The sequence below is a fragment of the Netta rufina genome (genome assembly GCF_964035555.1).
Source record: "Netta rufina genome assembly, chromosome: 5".
NCBI classification, from domain to species: Eukaryota; Metazoa; Chordata; class Aves; order Anseriformes; family Anatidae; genus Netta; species Netta rufina.
Genome location: NC_140128.1, coordinates 4804290 through 4826126, shown reverse-complemented (window position 1 = coordinate 4826126; position 21837 = coordinate 4804290). Strand labels below are relative to the sequence as shown.

The 21837-nt window shown below is 35.6% G+C and overlaps 1 protein-coding gene across 5 annotated transcripts in view; it reads left to right on the top strand.

The window, feature by feature from the left end:
* SOX6 (SRY-box transcription factor 6) overlaps nt 1-21837 on the top strand; it is a 373900-nt gene that overhangs the window by 142891 nt on the left and 209172 nt on the right. For all 5 annotated transcript variants that reach the window (XM_084287862.1, XM_084287859.1, XM_084287861.1 and 2 more), the window contains one exon: nt 13934-14144. In XM_084287862.1, coding sequence (XP_084143988.1) covers nt 13934-14144 — 211 coding nt within the window. The remainder of the gene's footprint in view (nt 1-13933; nt 14145-21837) is intronic.

Genomic DNA, 21837 nt, shown 5'->3' with positions numbered 1-21837 from the left:
CAGAATGATTCTAACCTGCTTCTATTTATCAGCAGAGCAACCAGGGTGTAGAACAGAAAGGGCTGAACAGACCTGTTGGTGAAAAAATAAATCTGTGAATTCATCAGCCACCTTCCTATTCATTCAATGAAGCATATGCTCTCTGGGAATTTCAGTCTAAGGACGTCAATGCCATTGATGAAGCGGCTCTTTTTCCCAGAGAGAAAGGAGTTCCTAACCTCTGGGAGTCCCTCAAAGAATTTGTTTTTGATTCAGGCTGTTCCTTGGACCTGGAATAATACTTAAGCCAAAATACTAGAAATTCATGTAGTGTGATCATTTGTACCCATTGGCATTGCTCGAAAGTGAGCTTATGCTTACAGCACCAGAGTGCAATCTCTGTTTTCCTTCTTAATGCTGCACTACCATGCCAACTCTTGCTGTACCTCTGGACAGGCGTGAATCAATACCCAGCTTATCATGTTTCAGAACAGGTGCATAAACTTTGCTTGAGTGACTTAGCACTCTGTTTTTCCTCCCTCCTTTTTTTCAGTGAACACTCCATCATATATATAGATGAATGTCCTGAAAATCATTAGGAGTTTCCACATTTCCCTTGGGTCAAATCTGGTGGTGAACGTATGTCATCCTTATTTAGGTAGCTCTCAGCTAAACCAAACAGATTTTTTTTTTTCTTTTGCCCAGCTTAAAAGCTGGGTATAATTTACAAGGTTTGGCTAGAAGTTCTCAAGCATGCTATTTAGTTGTACTTAAAATAAATCTAAAATGTAAAGATCAAGGTCCTAGTGTGTTTACAGTCTAGGTAAGGTAGAAGACTAGTTAGATCACTACTGTGAAGTGGTATAAAAAATATTTTTTCTTCTTGAGGGACTGTCATTTAAGTAACTTGTTAGTTTTTTTTTTTTTTTTTTTTTTTTTTTTCCCTTACTTACGTCCTTTATGAGAAATCCTTTAAGCCTCAATTAATTGTGTAAAGTTTCTCTGAAACACCTTAGACTCCAAGCAGGCACCGTTACTGCTAGGAAAAAATTCAGAGGTGCCTGCGATTTTCCTGATGAAGGCAATTTTGTACTCCTTTAAGGGAGGATAGGAGGTTTCTTTCCAGAAAAGCAAATTCCAGAAGGTGGGTTGGACCATTTTGGGATAGGTGCTGTAGTAGTGATCACTTTTCTGCTTAATAAAACCAAACTCCCAGAAGGTAAGTGCTTTTTGACCTTTCACAGATGGATCCTTCCAGAGCAGATTTGAAGAAGCACCTGCTCCTACCATTTACACTGGAAGTAAAGGCAGTAGTGCTGTCGTTAAAATGCATCAGAAATGTGTATTATCCAGTTATAAGATAGTAAACTCTCAGAATTCTGTGTCAACATATGGGGAGGGAAGAAGTTCTCTTTCATGTGGTACCTAATTAAGGGCACAATCCTGTGTCCTTTGTGCCCTTAAAACTACTAGGGAGGTCGCTGGAATTTGTGAGAACATGCAATATGCATTGTAGCATGCTGCAAGGGCTGCATGCTACATACTATATACTAGGTGGAAAAAAATACTGTAATAGGGCAACCTGAAAAATATTACTGAGATTTCTTCCAACACTTATCATATGCAGCACTTTCTGTAACGTAAGATACCTTTAAACTACATTGTGTATTATGATAAAAAAAAAAAAAAGCGCACTGGCTAGAAATGTTTTCAAACTTTCACTCCCTTTTGATATCAGGCATTGCTTTCCACTGAGTCCTTTGTGTATTCTGAATGTCTGGAAGCCAAAATATTTTGTTTTAACTCCCACTCTATAGTATTTCCCAGCTGTGTACTTATATGGTGTAATAAAAGGATTTAACAAATGGGAAATAGCAGCTGCATTTGGAAATTCCCTTTGTGCTCCCTTTTCATTTGACAGATTCAGCAATGTGTAACAACTGTAACGTCAGACCTGTAATGACTTACACTGCGAGTATCGTATCACCAGCCAATTTGATGTTACAGTGGGGAGAAAAAAACAACCAAAAGATTTGGGCCTGTAATTTCATATTGCTGAGCTGAAAGGTTTATATGTATATTTCTAACTATAACTTAATATAAAAGTACCTGGATGTATGGGTATTTGTTGCTGCCTGTAGATCTACTAGAAAATAAATGTTGTTTAAGGTTAAAGACATATCATTTTTTCTGCAGTAAACTGTAGGGAAGAGGGCAAAGTGGTACCAAGATAACAGGGAGGAAACTCTGCTGTCTTCTCCCGCGGACAGTGAGTAGCAGGCAGGAAATGCAGCCAAATTTTATGAATTGTATCCAAAAGTCTGAGAGAGGATGAGAATGGAAAGCCAGCAGAACTTACTTTTGCTAATTTTAATAGTAACTGAATTTTGTGTCCTAATAATGCTTATTGGTAATTATGTAAACAAATAGAGTATCTTAACTTGTCCTCTATTCACTGGAGAACCAGGAATGGTCACCATCTTCATACAGAGCCCTGTACGGTTTGTGAGGTAAATTATAAAGGATTTTTAAATTTTTTAATTTTTTTTTTCTTTAAATTATTGGGAGAAAGCAGTGCTAACAGCAAGCTGCAAAATTAGATGGACAATCGATTTAATTCACTTTGAGGCAGGGTGGTGTGTTGCCATGGTTGTAAAGGCTAGTTGTGCGCCTTCTTTGGAACAATGAATTTAGGCAGCTTTAACCTAGTGAGATCTGAAATTTTTTTCAAAATTACTTTTTTTTTTTTTTTCCTTTTTTTTTTTTTCCACTCCTAAAACAGTAAAAAGAAGAGAGAGGCAAATTCCATTCCCATCCCTGACCCCACTATAACAATCTGGTAAGAGGCAGAATTTCAGAACTCTCAGGGCTTGGGAGGATCACTGTACTTGAGCAGTGGCTGCCCTTTTCTTTTCTCACCGGAGTTCCTCCCCTGCCCACCACTACAGGCGGTAGATAGACAGTATGTGCATGCACAGAATGAGGGCATCCACAGCTTTTTGCTCTACCATTACATGAAGTGATGCAGTGAGAGACTGTTAAGAGGAACCATCTGCAGGTCTAAAGGATGGGTGTTATTTCCCTGTGACCAAGGAAAAACGCACACAGAGACATATACAAGTTAATTACCTTCAAATATATGCTACATTTCCTCATATATTTTTAACATAATTCATAAAACCTTTGAGTTTAGAAATTTCTCTCATTGGATTTTATATCAAATGGGAAAATTGACATATATTTCATAATTTTATTCAGTCTCTATCTTCTGCTGAATTCTTGCCAAAAAAGTGAAAAGCTTGCTACTTTTCCACTGTATCTGCACATCCATCTCAGCAATACTGATAGCAAATTTGTGTATGCAGGAGGAAAAGAGACTTTTATTGGTTAGTTTTAAAATAATTTTAAGTCACCAAGTATAAAATTTACCTTTATATAGCTTCAGCAAAACCATTGGCATCAGAAAAGCAGAAATAGGTGGTGTTCTGCAGGTCCTGATGTTTCAGTGCTAACTGTCTACAATAAGACATGCAGAATCCTGTCGCTTTTCGTGCCCTGCATCCTTGCTATCCTTGAAAGATCTTCCTTTTAAGGAAAGTAAACTCATTTTTTTAGGAAAGATTATTGAAAAATGTTTACACATGCTACACTGTGAATTTGTTGTTACATAAATTTGTGGCCTCAAATTCTTAAAAGTTATAGATACAATTACATGTTTTTAAATTTTATTTTTATTTCATCTATGGGCTGGATAAAATGCATCATATAAATATGATATAAATGCATATAAAATGCATCAAATATAAATGCCCTAAACTCTGGCAATTCTGTATCTGCTGAATTGCTCATGCAGCTGTTACTTGCATGTACAAATCTGAATTTTGTACATGATCTAAAGCAATTCTACTGTGCTTTGTGATACTATTTCTGGATGCTAGGTAGTGCATTGCAATTTTTATCTAACTAAAGAGATAAATACTTCATATATGATTGCAGGGGTACAAAGTTTTGGCTGAAAGTCAAGTGTGTGAAAAAACCAGATGATATGATATTTTGTTTTTTCATAAAATAGATTTCAGTGACAAAAATATTGCAGAAAAGATGGAATGTGGTTTTTTTTTTTTTTTCTTTCCTTTTCAAGCAGATAGCTTTGATTCAAAAAGCATTCGGGTATATAACTTTATTAGGACTACCAACAACTGTAATTTTAAGCACATCTGAAGGCTGGAAAGGTTAAGGACTGTTGTAGTAGCTTGAGCACAAAAAGATGTTTACCTTTTGTATTAAAAGCAATAAAGCAATTCCCTAACATTGTGCAGGATAGTGTGCTTAATAGGGCTGCTGAAATAAAAAATTAACTTTTTTTTGGAAGAAGAATCAAGTAATTTTTCCTTTTTCTATTTTCATTTTGACACTGCGTAACTTATTTTTGTTTTCAAATACGAGGTCTGTTTTAAACATTTCACCATATTCTGGGGTGAAATGTGTTTGAATAGAATTAATCATCACCTGAATTCTTCACAAAAGACTTGTAGTTTATGTTCCTCTAGACCTGTAAACATTTTATTTGGTTCCCTTATTTTAACGTTTCTATTTTATATAAAGCAATTTCTGAAAAGTTTTTAATTCAGTTCTGTATATTGACATGAATTTTTTCAAAAGTAGAAGCATTAACTCGCTCTAAATTGTTAAATTCTTTCCTTGGGCAAGAAGGAATCAGGTATGCATGCTGATTAACACACTCCAGTCATTAACATGTGATTATGTGGGCTGCATATTGAGCACCTGCCAAAAGATAAAATCCAGCACTTTACTACATCTGTGCAAGGACTTTTTGCATTTCTTTTGTACTTTGACAGCTCAAGAAAAAACAGACTTTGGTATCTTTGTTCAGCATAATAAAACTGTGTACATAAAATGTCTTCATGGAGGAAGGAAAGATACTACTTGTATTTGTTTTAATCTTAGAGGCCGTGAAAAATCCACTGACTGAGACTTACACAGCACCAAGTGTAATATGAATCTCTTAATGTAGTGTATCACTGACGTTCATATACAGTTTACAACATTCTTGCATGTTTATAAGGATTATCTGTTCTGGGGTTCAGCCAATGTTATTCTAATTCACAACAGTTTTATGTGATACCTTTATGTCTCATAAATGTCTTGTTTTTATTTCAATCTTCCAAATGTTTCATCAGTGTTTACCTTAAAGAAATACAAGTACTCTTTGCAGCAGGCTGGTTTCCTGCATGCATTCCTCTGCAAATGCTAAAAGGGAAACATAAAGCATATAATACATGTCATGTAACTATATACAGAGAAGGATTTCCATGTGCATTTGATATTGCTGAAAACATAAATACAAATTTTATTCTGATATTTACAATAGATCTAGTTATAAGTTGGACAACTGAGAGGACCTAATAGGAGGAAGTTGGATATATACAAAGTGGTCTGGAATATCCAAGACACACAATCCTTGTTTTATTTGGCAGCTTCTGGCAGCATACATCACAAAGTATGTGTCTTTATTTACCGAAAAGGTAAACAGTGCTAATCAGCTGGGACTGATCACAATGCATCTCCAGTTTCAATTTAGATGAAAATAAAAGTCGAAATACTCATTCTGCAAATGGTTCTTCCATTATTTTTCCTTAATACAAGCATTTGACCGACGTCCAGGGCATAAAATCTCAATATTGTTTTGTCTTATTACCAAGCCTAAACACAGGGAGTTAAAGCATATGGTTGTTGGGTGATTAAGGAAATCCTTAGCATTTAACTCTTACAAAAAGACACATGAGTTTATGCATATAATTTGTCAGTGAGTTGATTGCCGTATAAAAATGATTGGTCATTGTATTTAACAATTTTGAGGTGATTTTCTGTTCTGGAATGGGAGCAAAATGCCTGACAACATTTTTCAGAGATTTTCTCAATTGTGAAGAGAAGGCTTTAGGTCACATCATTGAAAATTGTGACCTTTTCTGAAATCACTGTACCAAAAAGCAGGTGTGTCTGGATTCATTTGGTTTGTTCCAACAGCTGAGTTTGGGACTGCCGCAATTAAGTGGCCATATTTCACATCAAACAAAATTTTGTGCCTATTCCTTGCAAATAGGTATCTAGTCTTGCAGTGGCCTATTCATAAGGCCAAGTGCATTTAGCATATGCTTGATTATCTTGTCATGCTGCTTTTAAACCTTTTCTCTAAAGTAAGTGATTTTTCCTTTTTTTCTCTCTCTCTCTTTTTTTTTTCTTTTTCTTTTATCATATCCTTACTTGGCCTAAAGCTAGTGCTTGATGTTGTATTCATTCTTAATGAGGTTTTAGATGAGTATAAAAAGTAAAATGCAAGCCTTTTACAGGTTGTATTCAACCTATGCTCTGGCGGTGAAATCAGTGTAAGTTTTATCAGAGTAAATGCTGAGTTAAAGACTTGAGGTTTTATTCCATTACTTGTCATTTGCCCTCCCACTAGCATCATTTGCTGAGACTTTACAAATGATGTTCTCTCAGTAGCTCATAGCAGTCATTCTCAAGCCTTTGATTTAAATAAATCTTCCTTAATAAAACTTTTATTTATTTTATTTTATTTTATTTTATTTTATTTTATTTTATTTTATTTTATTTTATTTTATTTTATATGGATAAGAATTGGAAATGATCACTTAGATTTTTAATTTCTCTTAATTCTGTTTAATTAAATTCCTCAAAATGGGAAACCTTATTTAATATAGTGATTGGAAATGATTTTGTAAACATTTGCTTTCATTATATGTTAACTCCAGACTAGTTCCAAGTGCCAGCATGCCTCTAGTACTTGGAATAAAAACCACTCTAGATATCCAACTTTCCTGGGGTGTTTACATGTGTCCCATTCAATGCAGAGACAGATAAATATCCCTTTATAACAGAAAAGCCTCATCCACATGGAAATAAGCAATTCAGCTAACACATTTTATGTTAGTAATATTTGCTTTCTGCTTCTTCTTGGCCATTCATCCTGTGATTTCAGCTGAGCTCTTACAGAAACAGTTCTCTCTCTGGCTATTGAGTAGGATTACAGTTGTCAGCTTTCAATCAAAGTTTGACGGTAGTTATTCTTAAATTGCTAACTAACACTGTGACCCTGCTTTTGTACAGCCCACAGTTTCAATTCCCAAGTTTTCCTCTTTTATCACCTTCAGAGAGCATCTCTCTTTGACACAGAAGCTGTGCTCCCAGCAAAGAACATAAATGCCACCATAAAGAGTCAGTGATGTCTCTTTATTAGAATCCACAGTTTCCTGCACTCGCCTCTTCTAAGGCTCCTGACCAGAGTCTGTGTTGGTCTGTGCTTAGCCCTCACCAGGATGCCAAAGAGAGATCTGTCCCAGGCCCGACTGCAAAAAAGCCCTGATGTGGAGTCCCCAGATTGAGATTTCTGCATCTCAGCCCCCCGAATGCAGGATTCATTTATACTTTGGCCATTCAGGGGAAGGAGCAAGAATACGTACTCTGGCTCTAGCCTACAGCCTTTCACCTATGGAACTCTCATTTTGTGTGTTCGCTCTGTTTTGGAAGTGGAAGGGCTTCACAAAAGTTGTCACAATTTGGCTCATGATTAGGTTTGCAGACACTGCTATGAACATTAGCTTCCTGATATGAAAAATATAGGGTCAACTTTTAACAGCCTTATTTATATTGCTTACAGCAGTACTCCCTCATTTGTCTTAAGCTGTTAGAATCTAAATACACAAGAAAATACATTTTTTAAACTAATAATAAAATTATGATTATTTGTTCAATCAGAAACCATCTAGAAAAGCATAAGAAGTTTCCTTCACTTGCACAGAAATGAAACAGCTATCTTCTTTAAGAATCAAACCAGTGTAACAGTTGAAATTTAGCGAATGTGCATGCTAAAATATCATTTACTAAGCATAAGAGGCATGCCAAAATATTTATACATATTATCTTAATGTAACAGTTTTAAAGGAACTATAACAGAGTGTGAAGAAAATACCGATACGTGGGCAGAGAGAGTCCCCAACTTTTTTTATACTAGGCTATTGTTTGCAATTATTCACAATAGTATCTGCTGTTAGTAAAGCTGTACTTTGAGCCACTCACAGAAGTTCCAAAGGGAATGGCCGAGAGGCTACTCATGACCTACACCGCATGGAAAGCTGATAAGTTAGTACAAGAATACTTATGTTGAATCACCTATACTGAAAGTAAACGAGCTTGAAGAATGCTGCCCTTAAAAAAAATACAAAACAAAACAAAAAACACACAACAACAACAAACACCAAAAAACCACCACCAACAACAACCAAAAACAAAAACAAAGGAAAAAAAAACAAAACAAACAAAAAGGGCAAGGATAGAGATAGCTTTCACCATATGGTAATGGAAATCTTAGAGTTGTTTTCATATTGACATAGTAGGAGGAAAAGTGGGGGTCTAGTTAAAAGAGTGATTTCTTGTGCTGGCTACCTATTCCTGAGTGAGCTGTGCGTGGTATTGTAGTAGTCATGCCTCACAGATTTCTGATTTTAAGTCTTTTGAGCATTTTTCTCCATTTTCTTACTTTTGAAACCTAATCCTTAAATTTTAATGGCTATAAATAGGTGTTTAATCTGTTATAATAAGGACATTTTGTCAAAACACTGAGCACAGTGGGTTGAATGTTCCATAATAAAATTTTGTCTGGGCTAATAGGCTGGCAAGAAAATGTATACAGGAAGAATGTCCTTTACCTACCTTGATATTAAAATCCCACATTTCAAAAATAGACTCAATTTTGTCCCTGCTGAATAGTAAGCAGCTGGAATAGTGGTTCAGGCTGAGTTTCTGGCTTAAAATACTGGACAGCAAGATTTTCAATTTTAGTCATCCTTGCAAATAAATGTGTTTTCAACTTGACACATACTTAAATCTGACACAACAAGGCATAGAAGAAAGCCTAAGATATAAAATCATCATAGTTTTTTTTTTTTTTTTTTTTTTTTTTTGTAAACAGTCAAATTTATGCTACCATAATCTATTTTAATTTTTATTTTTTATTTATATATTTTTTTTAGTTGTCAATTATTAAGGGTTAGTCCTGAAATGCCACCACTGTGGTGGGTGAAAACCCTTTGCAATACCCCTGTGTATTTTGGTATGGGCATAAACTGTTGTTCTACAATTACCCAATAACTTTGTGAGTGAGAGGATAATTTTATAAGTCTAGCAAAGGTATGGGACCCTGAGCAATCCACAGCAGATGTCACTTTGGATCAAGCTGAGAAGAACCCACTTTGCTACGCTATCTGTAGTAAGTGATACTTTTGCCAAGAACAACACTTCTTTAGGACTAAACTCAACATTTTACAAACATGTCCTTTTCTTAAATTTATTTTCTATGTGTTTCTTATTGGAAGTAAAATATGCTTCTCGCTTCAGCAGTGTATATTCTTTTGATACTGCCACTTTATTAATATGTCAATATAGTTTTATTTTTTGTTTGGAAATTAAGTTAATTCTAATGTAGTCAGGAAAAAAAACATAGTGTTTGCTGTGAATGAATTTCATCAATGTTGGGTGAAAAATGTTGTGTGGTAATTATTTTATCCATAGGTAGTATGTTTGCTATTTACCTTATTTCATTGTATTTTGCTTTTTACCTCTCCTAACATAGGAATCACAGAAATCAGTAAGAATAGCATACCTCAGAAAATACACCTTTCAAAGGTACTGTCGTGATTTGAAGATAGCATTTCAATTTCAGATTTAAAAAGACTTTTAGTAGCAGTACGTGGATTTTAAACAGAGACATATCTACATAGTGTCTTATGTGATATGGGATGAATCTGGGCACCAGATTATGTCTAGGTAAATTAAGCCGATATTCATATCCATCAGATATTTTCTGGCCTATTTTCCTGTCATCAGTTATGCTGAGAAGAGTGGACTTGTATGGAGAATTTTCATATGTGCAGATGGATTGCTTTGCTGGGTTTTGCAAAAAGAAAGCATTCAAGTTGATATTGGCTAGACATTTTACTTAGCTGTACCTCTTCTTCTGTGCTTTTGGGAAAAATAAAACAAAAACACACGTATGAAAAATACCTTTGGTAGCATCCTTTCTTTCCAAGCTTCAGGTCAAAAGAAATGGAGCAGTCTCATTATGTAAAAGGTGGCTTCATTAAGCTTCTCAAGAATAGGATCTCTTCTGTTATAGAATCCTTCATATTAACAAATAAACAAAAGCCAAACAACTCAGGTTCTCCTTTCCTAACCGTGAATTTATTTTCGTATTCTATGGTAATAAGCATAGCGGTCCTTTTCTGTTCTGGATTCCCAATTTTCTAGTGATAGTACTTTATGCATTAAAGCACAAGAAGCAATAAACAGCTTGTGGAGAAGAGCTACTCCCAGATAACATATACAATCTACTAGTCTCTTTTCTGAGGATTCCTGGGCCATAGGGATGTTTTTCCAGGTACATTAGGAGGTATGCTGCTATTCAGTGTCCATTCAGATGGATTTGTGATAGCCAGGCCATAAGACGTAGATCTTATGTATGTAATGGTTGCACTTTTGGTCATGCACGTGAGTGCTGGGGCATAAGTTGATCCATGAAAGATTATTTGATTCACCAAGAAAATTAAAATCCTTCATAACTTTGCTGTAACTTTTATTTGATGTTGAACAAATGGGAAGTTGCAGTAACACCTACAGGGTCACCTATTTAGAGACAATATAATGGAAATTGCCCTGTCGTTTTCTGGTATGTCTGGTTTGTCATGAATGTGAAATTAGTATAACCTGCTCATGTGATTGGAATAACAAAGAAAGCTGCCAACAGTAGACACACAGGAGTAAGAGTATCTATTCTGATTGGGTAGCTATAAAATTCCTTCTGAAGCCTTTTTAATGTTTCATTTTTGCTACATTTTATTTGTAGATTTTTCACAGATTTATCTAGAATCATAGAATACATGGGAATTGTTTTGTTTCTTGTAGATACTTGTGCATGCAGCTGATTTATATTTTTCTAGCTGAGTTCCACTATTATTAGATAAAGTATTTACACTGGACTGGTCTACAGTTTTTCCATTTGCCCATTTAAACCCTTGAATGACTTTCAGGTTGTGCAGTTCTTCTGTTAAAATCACCTGCCACTCTTTATTAACCATTTCTGATTTCAGAAAAAATGGGGCTCAAAGTCATCCTTGCTGGGTTTCTTAGGAGTGCCAATTCACATAATACACCTCAAATATAACAGCCATTTAGTGATCCCAATGCTACAGCTGCAGAGCCAAACAGAACAGAAAATAGCAGGGAGACCTTTTGCCTTTCTTTTATATAATTTTGTACTCTACATTTTAATTACCCACAAAAGTGACGATATAATATATTGTTAGTTGAGCAGATCCTCATTCTTTCAGAGATTATCATTTGGCCTCAATTCCGTAAATGTTCATTATTTTCGTGGAGTTTAAACTTGACTCATCTTCATTAGGGACATTTCAGTCTTTGGGGCAAGAAAAAGTGTATGTGTGCTTCCTAATGGAGGCAGGGTTTGGAGAGTCGTGCATTATCAATGAAGGAACATTGTGCTGCACCGTGTATGCATCCAGATCAGAGAGAGGATAGGTTTTCAGGAGGAAGAACATTCAGTCAATTCTACTTGCTCCACAGAGTAGCCTTATCTTCCTTTCTCTAGCCTAAACAATGGATTTAGTGTTCCTCAGTGAGAGCATGATTAAAAAACTCCATTGAGCCTGATGGATATGCTTCATGTACTGTAAGAGGATGTTGGTTTCCTGAGAACAAAGTCCTTTCAAATTACTAAGATGCTCTTATGCTGTAGTCTTCAGAGGCATAAAATGCCATGTTATATGGTGTTAATTCTTCATTGAGGAAACACATTATAGAAAATTCAAGTTTTATATTTGAAAAATGTTAGAAGATGCTTTTTTCGTCTCCACTGTAACTTAGAATAAGGTTTAAGAATAGTTTCCAAAAACTACCTTGCTTTATTGAAATTAAACCTTCCTTTTCGAAGGGCAACTAAATAAATTGAGCTCTGTACCAAGTCATCTAAGCTATCATTGTTCTGTGTGATATCTGAGTTTTTAATGAATACAAGTGGATGGGATGAAAAATTCTTTAATGCTTGACAGCTGAAAAAATTAAGTTAAAGATTTTGTTCCATGTCACCTCTCTGTCTGGGGTTATGTGCTTTCTTTCACTACTGCTGTGTTGACAAGAGTGCTGCTACTGCTCAGATACTACAGCGTTGTCTTCTAGTTTTTTGTTTTAGCGAATTTAGCATTTTCAACATCACTAGCAAATACTTCCTCCTTCCTGAACAGCAATAGTAGTGCTGTGCTGATCATATACTGCTGTGCTTGATGACGATTTGTCACCACCGCCTTCTGTGCAGTCCGCAGCCCTTAGTTACCACACTTGCTCATTGTTCGTGAGCTGCTTCTGCTATATTGCACAGCCACTTCATAATCTGTTCAAGACTGAAGCGAAGATTTATGTATGTCATTATTGCCAATGGTTAATTCTTTCTAGTCCATCTTTCTTCAGACCTTGTTTCACCTGGGACTTTTCCCAACACATGTTTCTTCAGCGCTCTGTAGATGGGTATTCTCAGCTCATAGAGGAATAAGAATATTATCGTTTCTATAGAACAATATGTGTTGGGAGAATGATTTTTGATAGAACTATTAATTTGTCTCTTAATTCTTAAATATATTGCTGCTATTATTATTAGTCTTTAATTTCAATGAAAGTCCGTTTTAGGACATTGAATATATCCACTGACGATACTAGGCTTTCTATAAACAAAAAAGTTTGATGGCTTTTTACCCCAGTTTTTTAGCATTCCTTGTCTGATATCGTTAAAAATGGTAATTAGAATAATTTTGGAAAGAGAACTGTGTGAGAAATTCCCGTGGTAGAGTTTTTAAGGGCAAATTGAAGAACTTGTGCTTTTTTTAGCTGAAAGAGTGGAAGCAGAGATGCAGCAAATGCCTGTGGTTGGGAGGATAAGGAGTCTGAGGCAGAGAAGTTCACGTAGGGCTCAACTATTCAGTGATATTGCAAAACTGATGAGACTTGGACATTACTGGTTGCTTTTTTATGCTTTTCTGTTTAGTTTATAGCTCAAATACTATGTTATCTATTGTAAAGGGAGGTGAACCTGTTTTTCTTCTCTTTTTTTTGGCTATGTAATTTCCTTCTATTTTTGGCCATAAAATACATTTTCTGATGCATGTAGTCCTGCTGCAGCATACATTACTTATTCTGTCACAAACTCATCTGTTTTTTCACTCTTGTCCATATTAGTCTGGAAAATAACATCTAATTTTGTATATTAGAACCAATATAGCCTTCATTCTTAAGAAGAGTATATGATCTAAAGAGGAGTAAATGAGCACAGATGGACACATACCACCAGCCTTGTTTAACTGTTAAGTATATTCAAATGATTTTCCTTGCTTTTCAGTCATTCCCTAACTCTTCTTGAAATTTTAAATTTTGTTGTTTTCTGTTAGCTTCGGATCCATCCAAAAATTATTTGTCCTTGCCTGTGTTTTCTTTCTCAGTGCTTTCTGTAATGCCCTTACTTAAGACACTAAAGAAAACTGCAAAATCTGAACACGTTCATTGAAAAAATGTTGAAGTGGCTTGTTTCTGACAAGCAAAATCCTTGATAAGTATCTCAGGTATGTAATACAATAGGCAGAATCCTGGAGAAGAGTGGCCTTAAGGAAAAAGAGATTCCTGTCAAGCACCGAGACTGCAAAATTCAAATCATAATGCATGTTTTAGAAAATGGAGGATATATACAGCATCGTTAGTGTGACAAACTAATAAATACTGCTTTCAACTGTGACCTGTTTAAGATCCTTCTGATGTAAGAGAGTAGCTTATATTTTCACATTATGTTGTTTCTTTGCAGGAATCAGAGAGTAATAAGTTATGTTCCCTATATTCCTTCCGAAATACCTCTACCTCACCACACAAGCCCGACGAAGGAAGTCGTGACCGCAGTGAGCTAATGACCAGTGTTAATTTTGGAACACCAGAGCGCCGCAAAGGAAGCCTTGCAGATGTGGTGGACACACTGAAGCAGAAGAAACTAGAAGAAATGACCAGGACTGAGCAAGAGGGTATGTGTTGGATAAGACTGATACAGTTTCCCCACCCCCTACAAATTTTATGGCATAAGGAATGTGTTGGGTATCAAGAGCCAGAAAACTGCATAATTGGCAAAGACTAGGATAAAGTTATTCACAGGTTACCATGGCAATGGTAGTTTGAGATCCATTAGGGATTTTAGACAAATATGTCTGTTTTATAAAACTTTCTAAATTGTGTTGGTTGTCTGTAAGTAGAAGCAAGAATGTTGGTTTAGATAAAAACACTTACTTGAGAGGTTATGATGAATTCTTAAATGGTTGTAGAGTTGTGAGGGATGTTTTTCAGTGGTATTTGTTCTTTTTCTTTCAAAGACAAATGTTTATTTTAAACAATAGAAATGAATAAAACATGAACTGTTTTATTGTGCCTTAGAAATTCTCGTCTTTTATCACCTGAATGATCCTATATCTGTGGCCAGGAGAATGTGAAACAGCTTTAAGTGTGGTACCTAGTCCTGACCTATATATCTAGATCTGCAGCCAAAGAAATGTTTTTATTTTTATTTTTTATTTTTTACAGTCTGCTCAGATATTGTTACATCTGTTAAAAGAGGGAGAGAAAAATGAGGACAAACCTTGGAGCTGCAAGGCAGTTTATATATTCAGACCTTATTCCGATATTCTCATCAACTTTGCTAAGATGTTTTTCTTGGTAGATACTAAACCAAGTTGAAGAATGAGTTCATCAGCATATGTGTGCACAAGGTCAGGGCCCAACATGAAATTCTCTCACCATGTCAAGTAGAATGAAGTCTTATTTACTTCTGCAAGAATATCTCATGGTCTGTGAGTTTGTACATGAGTTTGAACCAGGGAAGGTGTGGAAGCAAAAGGCTCTGAAATAGATATACAGATACTAAGGCATCTGTGGGGATTCTGTTATTTTGCCAGTGTTGTTTTGTGGCATTAGAAATATCCCAGGAGGAATATTAGTAGTGTAATAGATCTGCAAAGCACTGGCACTGGGTGATCTCTTTTTTCTTTGAAATATGAATGAGTTCAGTGTAATCTCAGCTATCCTCAGCTTCGTGATCTGGTCACAGCCTTCACATGGTGCATGTTAGGATCCGTTGGCTTCACTTGGTGAAGTAGATTTCACTACTTGATACTGAAACAATAATATGTTTAAATATGGAATGAAGTCATGTAGGGATGGAAGTATGCTTTCAAATTTCTTGGCACAATTGTTAAATGCCAGCACATAGATAAATGTGTTCTATAGGTGTCCTTTCTGAAGCTGGTGAAACATCTCTAAAGAGAGAACGTCCCAGATTCTTTACTACCATCTGTCTGTTTTCAGCTGTAAAGATCACTCTTTTAAAAATTGCTTTCTTAGATTTGGTGGTTAGACTGGGAAAACTATTTTAAATGTTACTTTGGCAAAGTTGTTTTTTTACAGTCAGTAACAGTCGTTCAACACTCCATGCTAATCAAAGGTCTTGGCTCATACTTTGCTGAGGGTGTATACAAGTTGCTGTTGATTATAGTGACACCACTGCTAAAACTTCTCCAGGGGTGCACTGAATGGTGTGCTAATAAAAATGTGCATCAAAAGGTTTAAAAAGAGTATTATGGTAAGAATTCAAGCATTTTGTAGCTTATTTTCATTGAGAGTTTTCTGCACTTCCTTAGTATTAGTATATGCTAGATGATTTAAGAGAGGTATGTGCACAGCAAAGAGGTCCCTCTCACTAAGTCTAAGCCTTCCGTGCTGTGTATTCTCAGCAGCTGTGACGTAAAGGTCATTTCTGATCTATAAAGTAGTCCTGCCTCTTTTGGGCCACTATATACTGGAAAACTATTCTAAATTCTGTAAGTTCAAAGGTAATTGACTGTGTCTACATGTTAAGTTCTTTTAAATCTGTCAAGTATTTTCAGTAGAAAACATCGCTCCAGATAATTATTGAAAGTCTGACTGGTACTATATAAGCTAATGTGGAAAAAAAAAAATAATACAAAGATTGGAAAGTCTTGAGAATTTTATGCTTAGGTAATAGAGTGGTTTTAAAGTTTTGTGTAGATACAAATACCAAAATTCTTGTCACAGATTTGAATACTTATTTCGGTATTTAGAAGTTTCTCTGAATTAAAAAGGAGCAAGCTCTCCATACTTGTCTGATTTGCATAAACTAACATTTTAAAAATAATTCATGTTTTAAGATTCTAATCTTTGTTGTGACTGGGTGCTGTAACTGACTCTGCACTGAGTCAGTTGGAGAAATGAGGTCTGAACTTATGAATATGTTTTTGCCATCTAACAGTCTATTTTAAACTAGCTAATTAATAGCCTAATTGCACATATATCATATATGATGCTCTTCAACACCTATCATTTAAAATGGGTTCATTTGGGGTTCTCTTCTTTAAATGGTATGGTGTCTTGATGTGTCACAAAATTGCTTACCCAAATTGAAAAACACCTGCTGATTTTTAGAGCAAATAGATAACATAATATAATTGATTTAATGAAGGTAATGGGGAACAAATATCTATTCCTGCCGTATAATACTGCGTACATTTTGTGGGGCTTGAAATCCTTATCACTCCGTTGAATAAACGACTAGTTTGTGTTAGCATTTTACAGGGAGGAGCTCCATGAATATCGATGTAGCTGTGGGAAATGGGCTAACATGAGGTCGTATGTCAAGTTAATTGTACAGTTAGAAGTGGAATAAAGAAGTCAAGAATTCCAGTCATCTGCTCTAACCCCTATGCGAGTACGGTAACAAGTCTCTTTCACAGTAATTATTGGAACTTTCTAGTCCATCTATAGCATCTGAATTTGAGTAATATGAATCGCTGGTGTCAAATACGTAAATATTTTGCAGTACACCTTCAAGTGCTAGGTATCTCTTATGCTTGTATATTCTGCTCGTGGTCTCTGCTGTAGCTCGTAATATTGGAAAAAGAAATACGTACTGCAAGACTTTATTGTGTCTAAAAAGATATATTTAATCAGGGTCCTTTAGCTTCTGAAAATAAGTTGTCTAATGAGAATTTCATCTGAGCAGCTGTGACTGAGGAGGTCAGCAGGCATTGCCTAAGAGAATATGGCCCAGCTGGTTAAATCTGGTTGTTGTAGTGATTTAAATGGTCAAGTGCTGCTTGTAATCCAGGACCGTCTGTTTGTAAAGGAAAGAGTGAGTGCTTCAGCATAATGTACAGCTGTTTTAATCTCTCTTTAATAATAGTGCTTCAGCCAGTGTCATGTCTTGTGAACATGAGCGCCTCATACAGGGTTGAATATACGTTAGGTCAGTTTCCAGCATTATTTGTAGTTTGAATGAAAACTACCTACATCACAGGATAAACAACATTTTTTGACTTCACGGTCCAGTATTTTCATGCTTCGTACATTAAGACATTCACATATCCTAATTCGTAGTGATTTGGAAATGAGAAAATTGATGAGAAAATTCTAACCATAAGAAAAAAAATGCTACAAATATTTAGGGTTAATTTGAGTATGTAAAGACTTTGCTGACATGTGTTCTCGTAAGATAGAAGAGGTCAGAAATGAACAGGTGTCTAATTTAATCAACAACACTAGGCTCTAAAGCCTCTTGGATAACTTCAATATATTTATCTTCTGAGTTTTTCTGTAAGAAGAATGATTGTTTTGCTGGTTTATTTCCTTGGAAGTATCCACCAGTAAAATCTTTACAGATTCAAATGAAGAGTGAGATAGTATGGTCAGACTGCTGCTCTCCCTTTCTATACACCTTCAGTGAAAGATGTTTCTTTCAGAATATTGCTTATATTACTTTTGCATGACAGATTTACATCACCAAGCTGCCTGGACTCTAGACTAAGAATTGGCTTCCAGACAACTATCCCACTGTACTTCATCATAAGCCTCTACGAGCAATAATTAGTAGTACATATCTTGTCTGTAGCTAGGAGAGCAGATTTCCCCCTTTCAGATCTGGAATGCTAGGTTGGCAGGTCAGCTGGCACTTCTGGGCTGGAAACTGGGCATGTAATTTCTGCTAAGTGCTAAGCCCTCATTACTCAGGGCCTGGATTCCTAATTCACTTTTGACCTTGATTCTGTGCAATGTATACAGTATCATTTTTCAACCAAGCTCAGCTCAGAATTCTAGCACAAGCTTTTTATAAACTGCTTCCCATTCTTGTTTCCTCCTTGAAGACCATAGTTGAACATTCAGAGAGATCAAAGATATTTACGTATGCATGTTGGAATAATGAACATCTATATAAAGAGCAGTATATTCATAAATTCCCATCTATTCTGTGTCATGTGCACCTGTTTGTACTGTCTCTCCATGGATGGAAATATGTAACTCACACAGATACATAATACGTATGAAGGTGGCTAAATTAAAAATTAAGGATTCATATGTAATATTCATTTTATATGCAATAGGGAAAACCTTGCTACAGTACTCTGTAGTAGTGGTTTCATTTTTTTTTTTTGTTTTCCTGTGCTGCTTTTTTTTTTTTTCTTCTTCTTTTTTTTTTTTTTTTCCTCCTTTGAGCTTCATTAGTTAGTAATAATTGAAGGATCTCTTTTATATTGACTTAAACTAGATTAACATTTCCCAAAAAAATATTTGTCATGTCAGTAAGGACAGTATGCTCCGGTTTCTCACACACAAATACATACACATTTCCAGTTGACTTCACCGAGAAATAAAAAAAAAAACCCTATCACATACTGAGTTTTATAACTGAATATCGATAAACCATTTGGGCTGTCATTTTATGCAGGTTTTTTATTTTCAATCAGAACCTGTGTGTGCTCTATCATATTAATTGAATGAAGAGTTTCAATTTTGTATTTTTTGTTTTAAGCCTCCTGTAGCTGGGAACAGACTGAGTTCAGGCATGTACTCTTGTTTTCTTGTATACTTTGAAGCATGTAATCTTCGAGGGCTTTATGTGTCAGTTCTCTTCTGTGGATGAGGTCTAGAAGTGAGCTCTTGTGGTCCAATTCAAATTATCTGTCTTGAGGTGTGATCTACAACCATGCTTTCCACTGAAGAAGGCATAGTCCCTGGTTGTCCTAATGCACCTGGCATTTATAAACCTCTGTCTTTATTATCCAGTTCTCTTGGTGCCTAGAGATATTTTTTTGTTTGTTTGTTTCAGGGTTTTAACAGTGTTCCTGGGATTTTGTATTAGGATTATTCAAATGAATCGTTATATGTGTGTGTGTGTGTATATATGCTCTATTTTTTGGTGATAAATTACTATTACTGTTCTATTTTTTTTTTTTGTATTACCTATGAAATACTGAAATACTGTGAAGTGGCAACAGGGATTCCTCTCAGCTAGAAACAAACCCTTTAGATGTGAAAAAAAATACACCTTCTTCAAAGTCCTTTCATCTCCTTTGGAAAACCTTGCCATATCTTCTTGGTACAAGGCTCATTATGCTTCTTTTTTCTTCTTTAATTCTTAAAAATCATATTTGGTTAGCAATTTTGCAATTGGGTATGTATATAGAGAAATGCAATGCATACTGCTTAACTTGATTTTTTTGTCAGAAGCTTTGTGTAGCAGCATCCAGGTCCTGACTGGGGCCCAGGAATTCTTCTGTTAAGCTCCAAACATGCTTTCAAAAGGTCCCTGCCCCAAAGCCCATGCAATGAATGGATGAGTCAGACTGGGTTAGAGGAGGGAGATGCGGCACATTTCCCTAAACGGCTGCTTTTGCTTACCTCTCTACCATATAATTAGATGCAACTCCCTCTCTCTCTTCTCATTCAGCGATGTTTGTAAAATCACACTTGTCACTCCTTTTTCACACAATTTGTGCTTCTGTTTTAGAAAAAATATATTCCTTTGTTCATGTAATATTTAGGGAAGCTTTATGGATTTAAAAATTTCTAGTAGTTCATTTATTGAAATGTGTTGCTAATTTCAATGCCTTAATAGGTTAAAGTAATTTAGCAACATTACTGCAAAGAAAGTGGTTTCTAAGGTTAGTTCCCTGGTAACTAAAAGATGAGGCAGCCTACTTCCTTTCTATCTGAGTTGCTTGCTTTTTCAATCAAAAATTCATTCTTGTTTGAAGCAGAAATAACTTCAAGGAACTTGCTTTAATGACATTTATAACCCAACATATGTTTAGGTCACTTTTTCTTCCAAAGGCAGATACAGCTTGTGTAATCTCACACTATTTGGTCATTAATAATTTGTCTCATATTTTTATTTATCCTTCTAGGTAAGTGAGAATATATGCATTTTTGATTATGTCCTGTCTCATATCCTTCAAGTCTTTCAGAGTACTGGTTCATGATTAAATGTTATATCACAGATTTTATTTAAGAAATTGGAACATGTTGTCATCTTTCCACCTTCACTTTTATTATCTGGCTGTCCACAATGTAGTCCTGCTCAGTGCTGTAGCGTTTGAGTACCCGGTCATTAATCACAGACTGTGTGTGGATTCAGTATAATAATTCTTCAGCATTTTTCAGCATGTCTCATACTACATTTGAAAGTTCCCCTTTGGTTTTCTTTGTTCACAAAATTTGATTGTGACACAGAAATGGGGAACAGAGCAGGCTTTTACATAGGTAATATGGTAATGAGATCTGTATGAGTAAATCAGTAGATGATGGAGACCATCTTTTTTGCTAAAAGCTATTACAGTTTTCATGTCCCTTCAGTTTGGAGTCTTAATTCAGGATCATTAACAAAAACATGGTGAGTGTGATGGTAGCATTTTTTATAACAAGATCTGCTAGAAGTCTAGTGGAGATAGCTGCATGTGGACCAGTCAGGCAAAAAGAAACCTTGGTTGCTATCTCGCAGTATCTATATGTAAGATTTATGGCATTTTGTTAAGATTCTACTTTTATGGAAGTTCTGTTTCCTGGTACAGGTTGTTTTCTTGTTGAAGATTTGTACCTCTTCATATCTACAAAACTGTTGCTTTTGCTAATTCACAGAACTGATTATAGCTTGAAACCTAATGTGGAGAGAGTCTGAAATCCAGGTCTCAATGTTGAAGATTGGGATGTCCCTTTTAGCTAACTTCTAACTCTCTAAAGTATTTTTGGGCATGTTTTCTATCACCATTTTTAGATGTTCCCATTTCATTAGGGAAATGTCTTCATTCTGCCCTAAGTAACTGAGATGAGTAAAATCATTTTCAATAGTACAGATGGACTTTCAGCATTTCCTCATTGTCTCCGAACTTGAGTTACAAGCTGGTTTTGTAGACAGGAACAGATTAAACTGAAACATGCTGGGATCTTCTCAATGCCAGCATCTGCTGGCCATTACAACCAGTTTCTCCCCAGTGATTGTATTTTCCAATGTCCTTCAGGACTCGTCTTTTTCTTTAATCCCACTGTACCTCTCAATCCTGGACATGACTTAATTATTTATTTATTTTTACTGTGTGATAACTTGTCTCGTTTACATTTTATACATACTTTCTACAGTATGCTTATCTACCTTTTTGTCTCCTTTTAAGATGTGGTGTAAGTTCTGCTACTTTTACGCTCTTTGTATGTTACGAGAATCATGACGACATAAAGAAACAGCTAAGAGACAATTTTTTCCTTTGGACCATAAGAAAGGCAAGCCCAATATGAAAGGGTACAAATAACATCAGGCTCTGTGATGAAGAATGCAAGCGATTAAATAGCTGTAAAAATATGGCAAGTTGCTTCAGATGCGTGATCTTG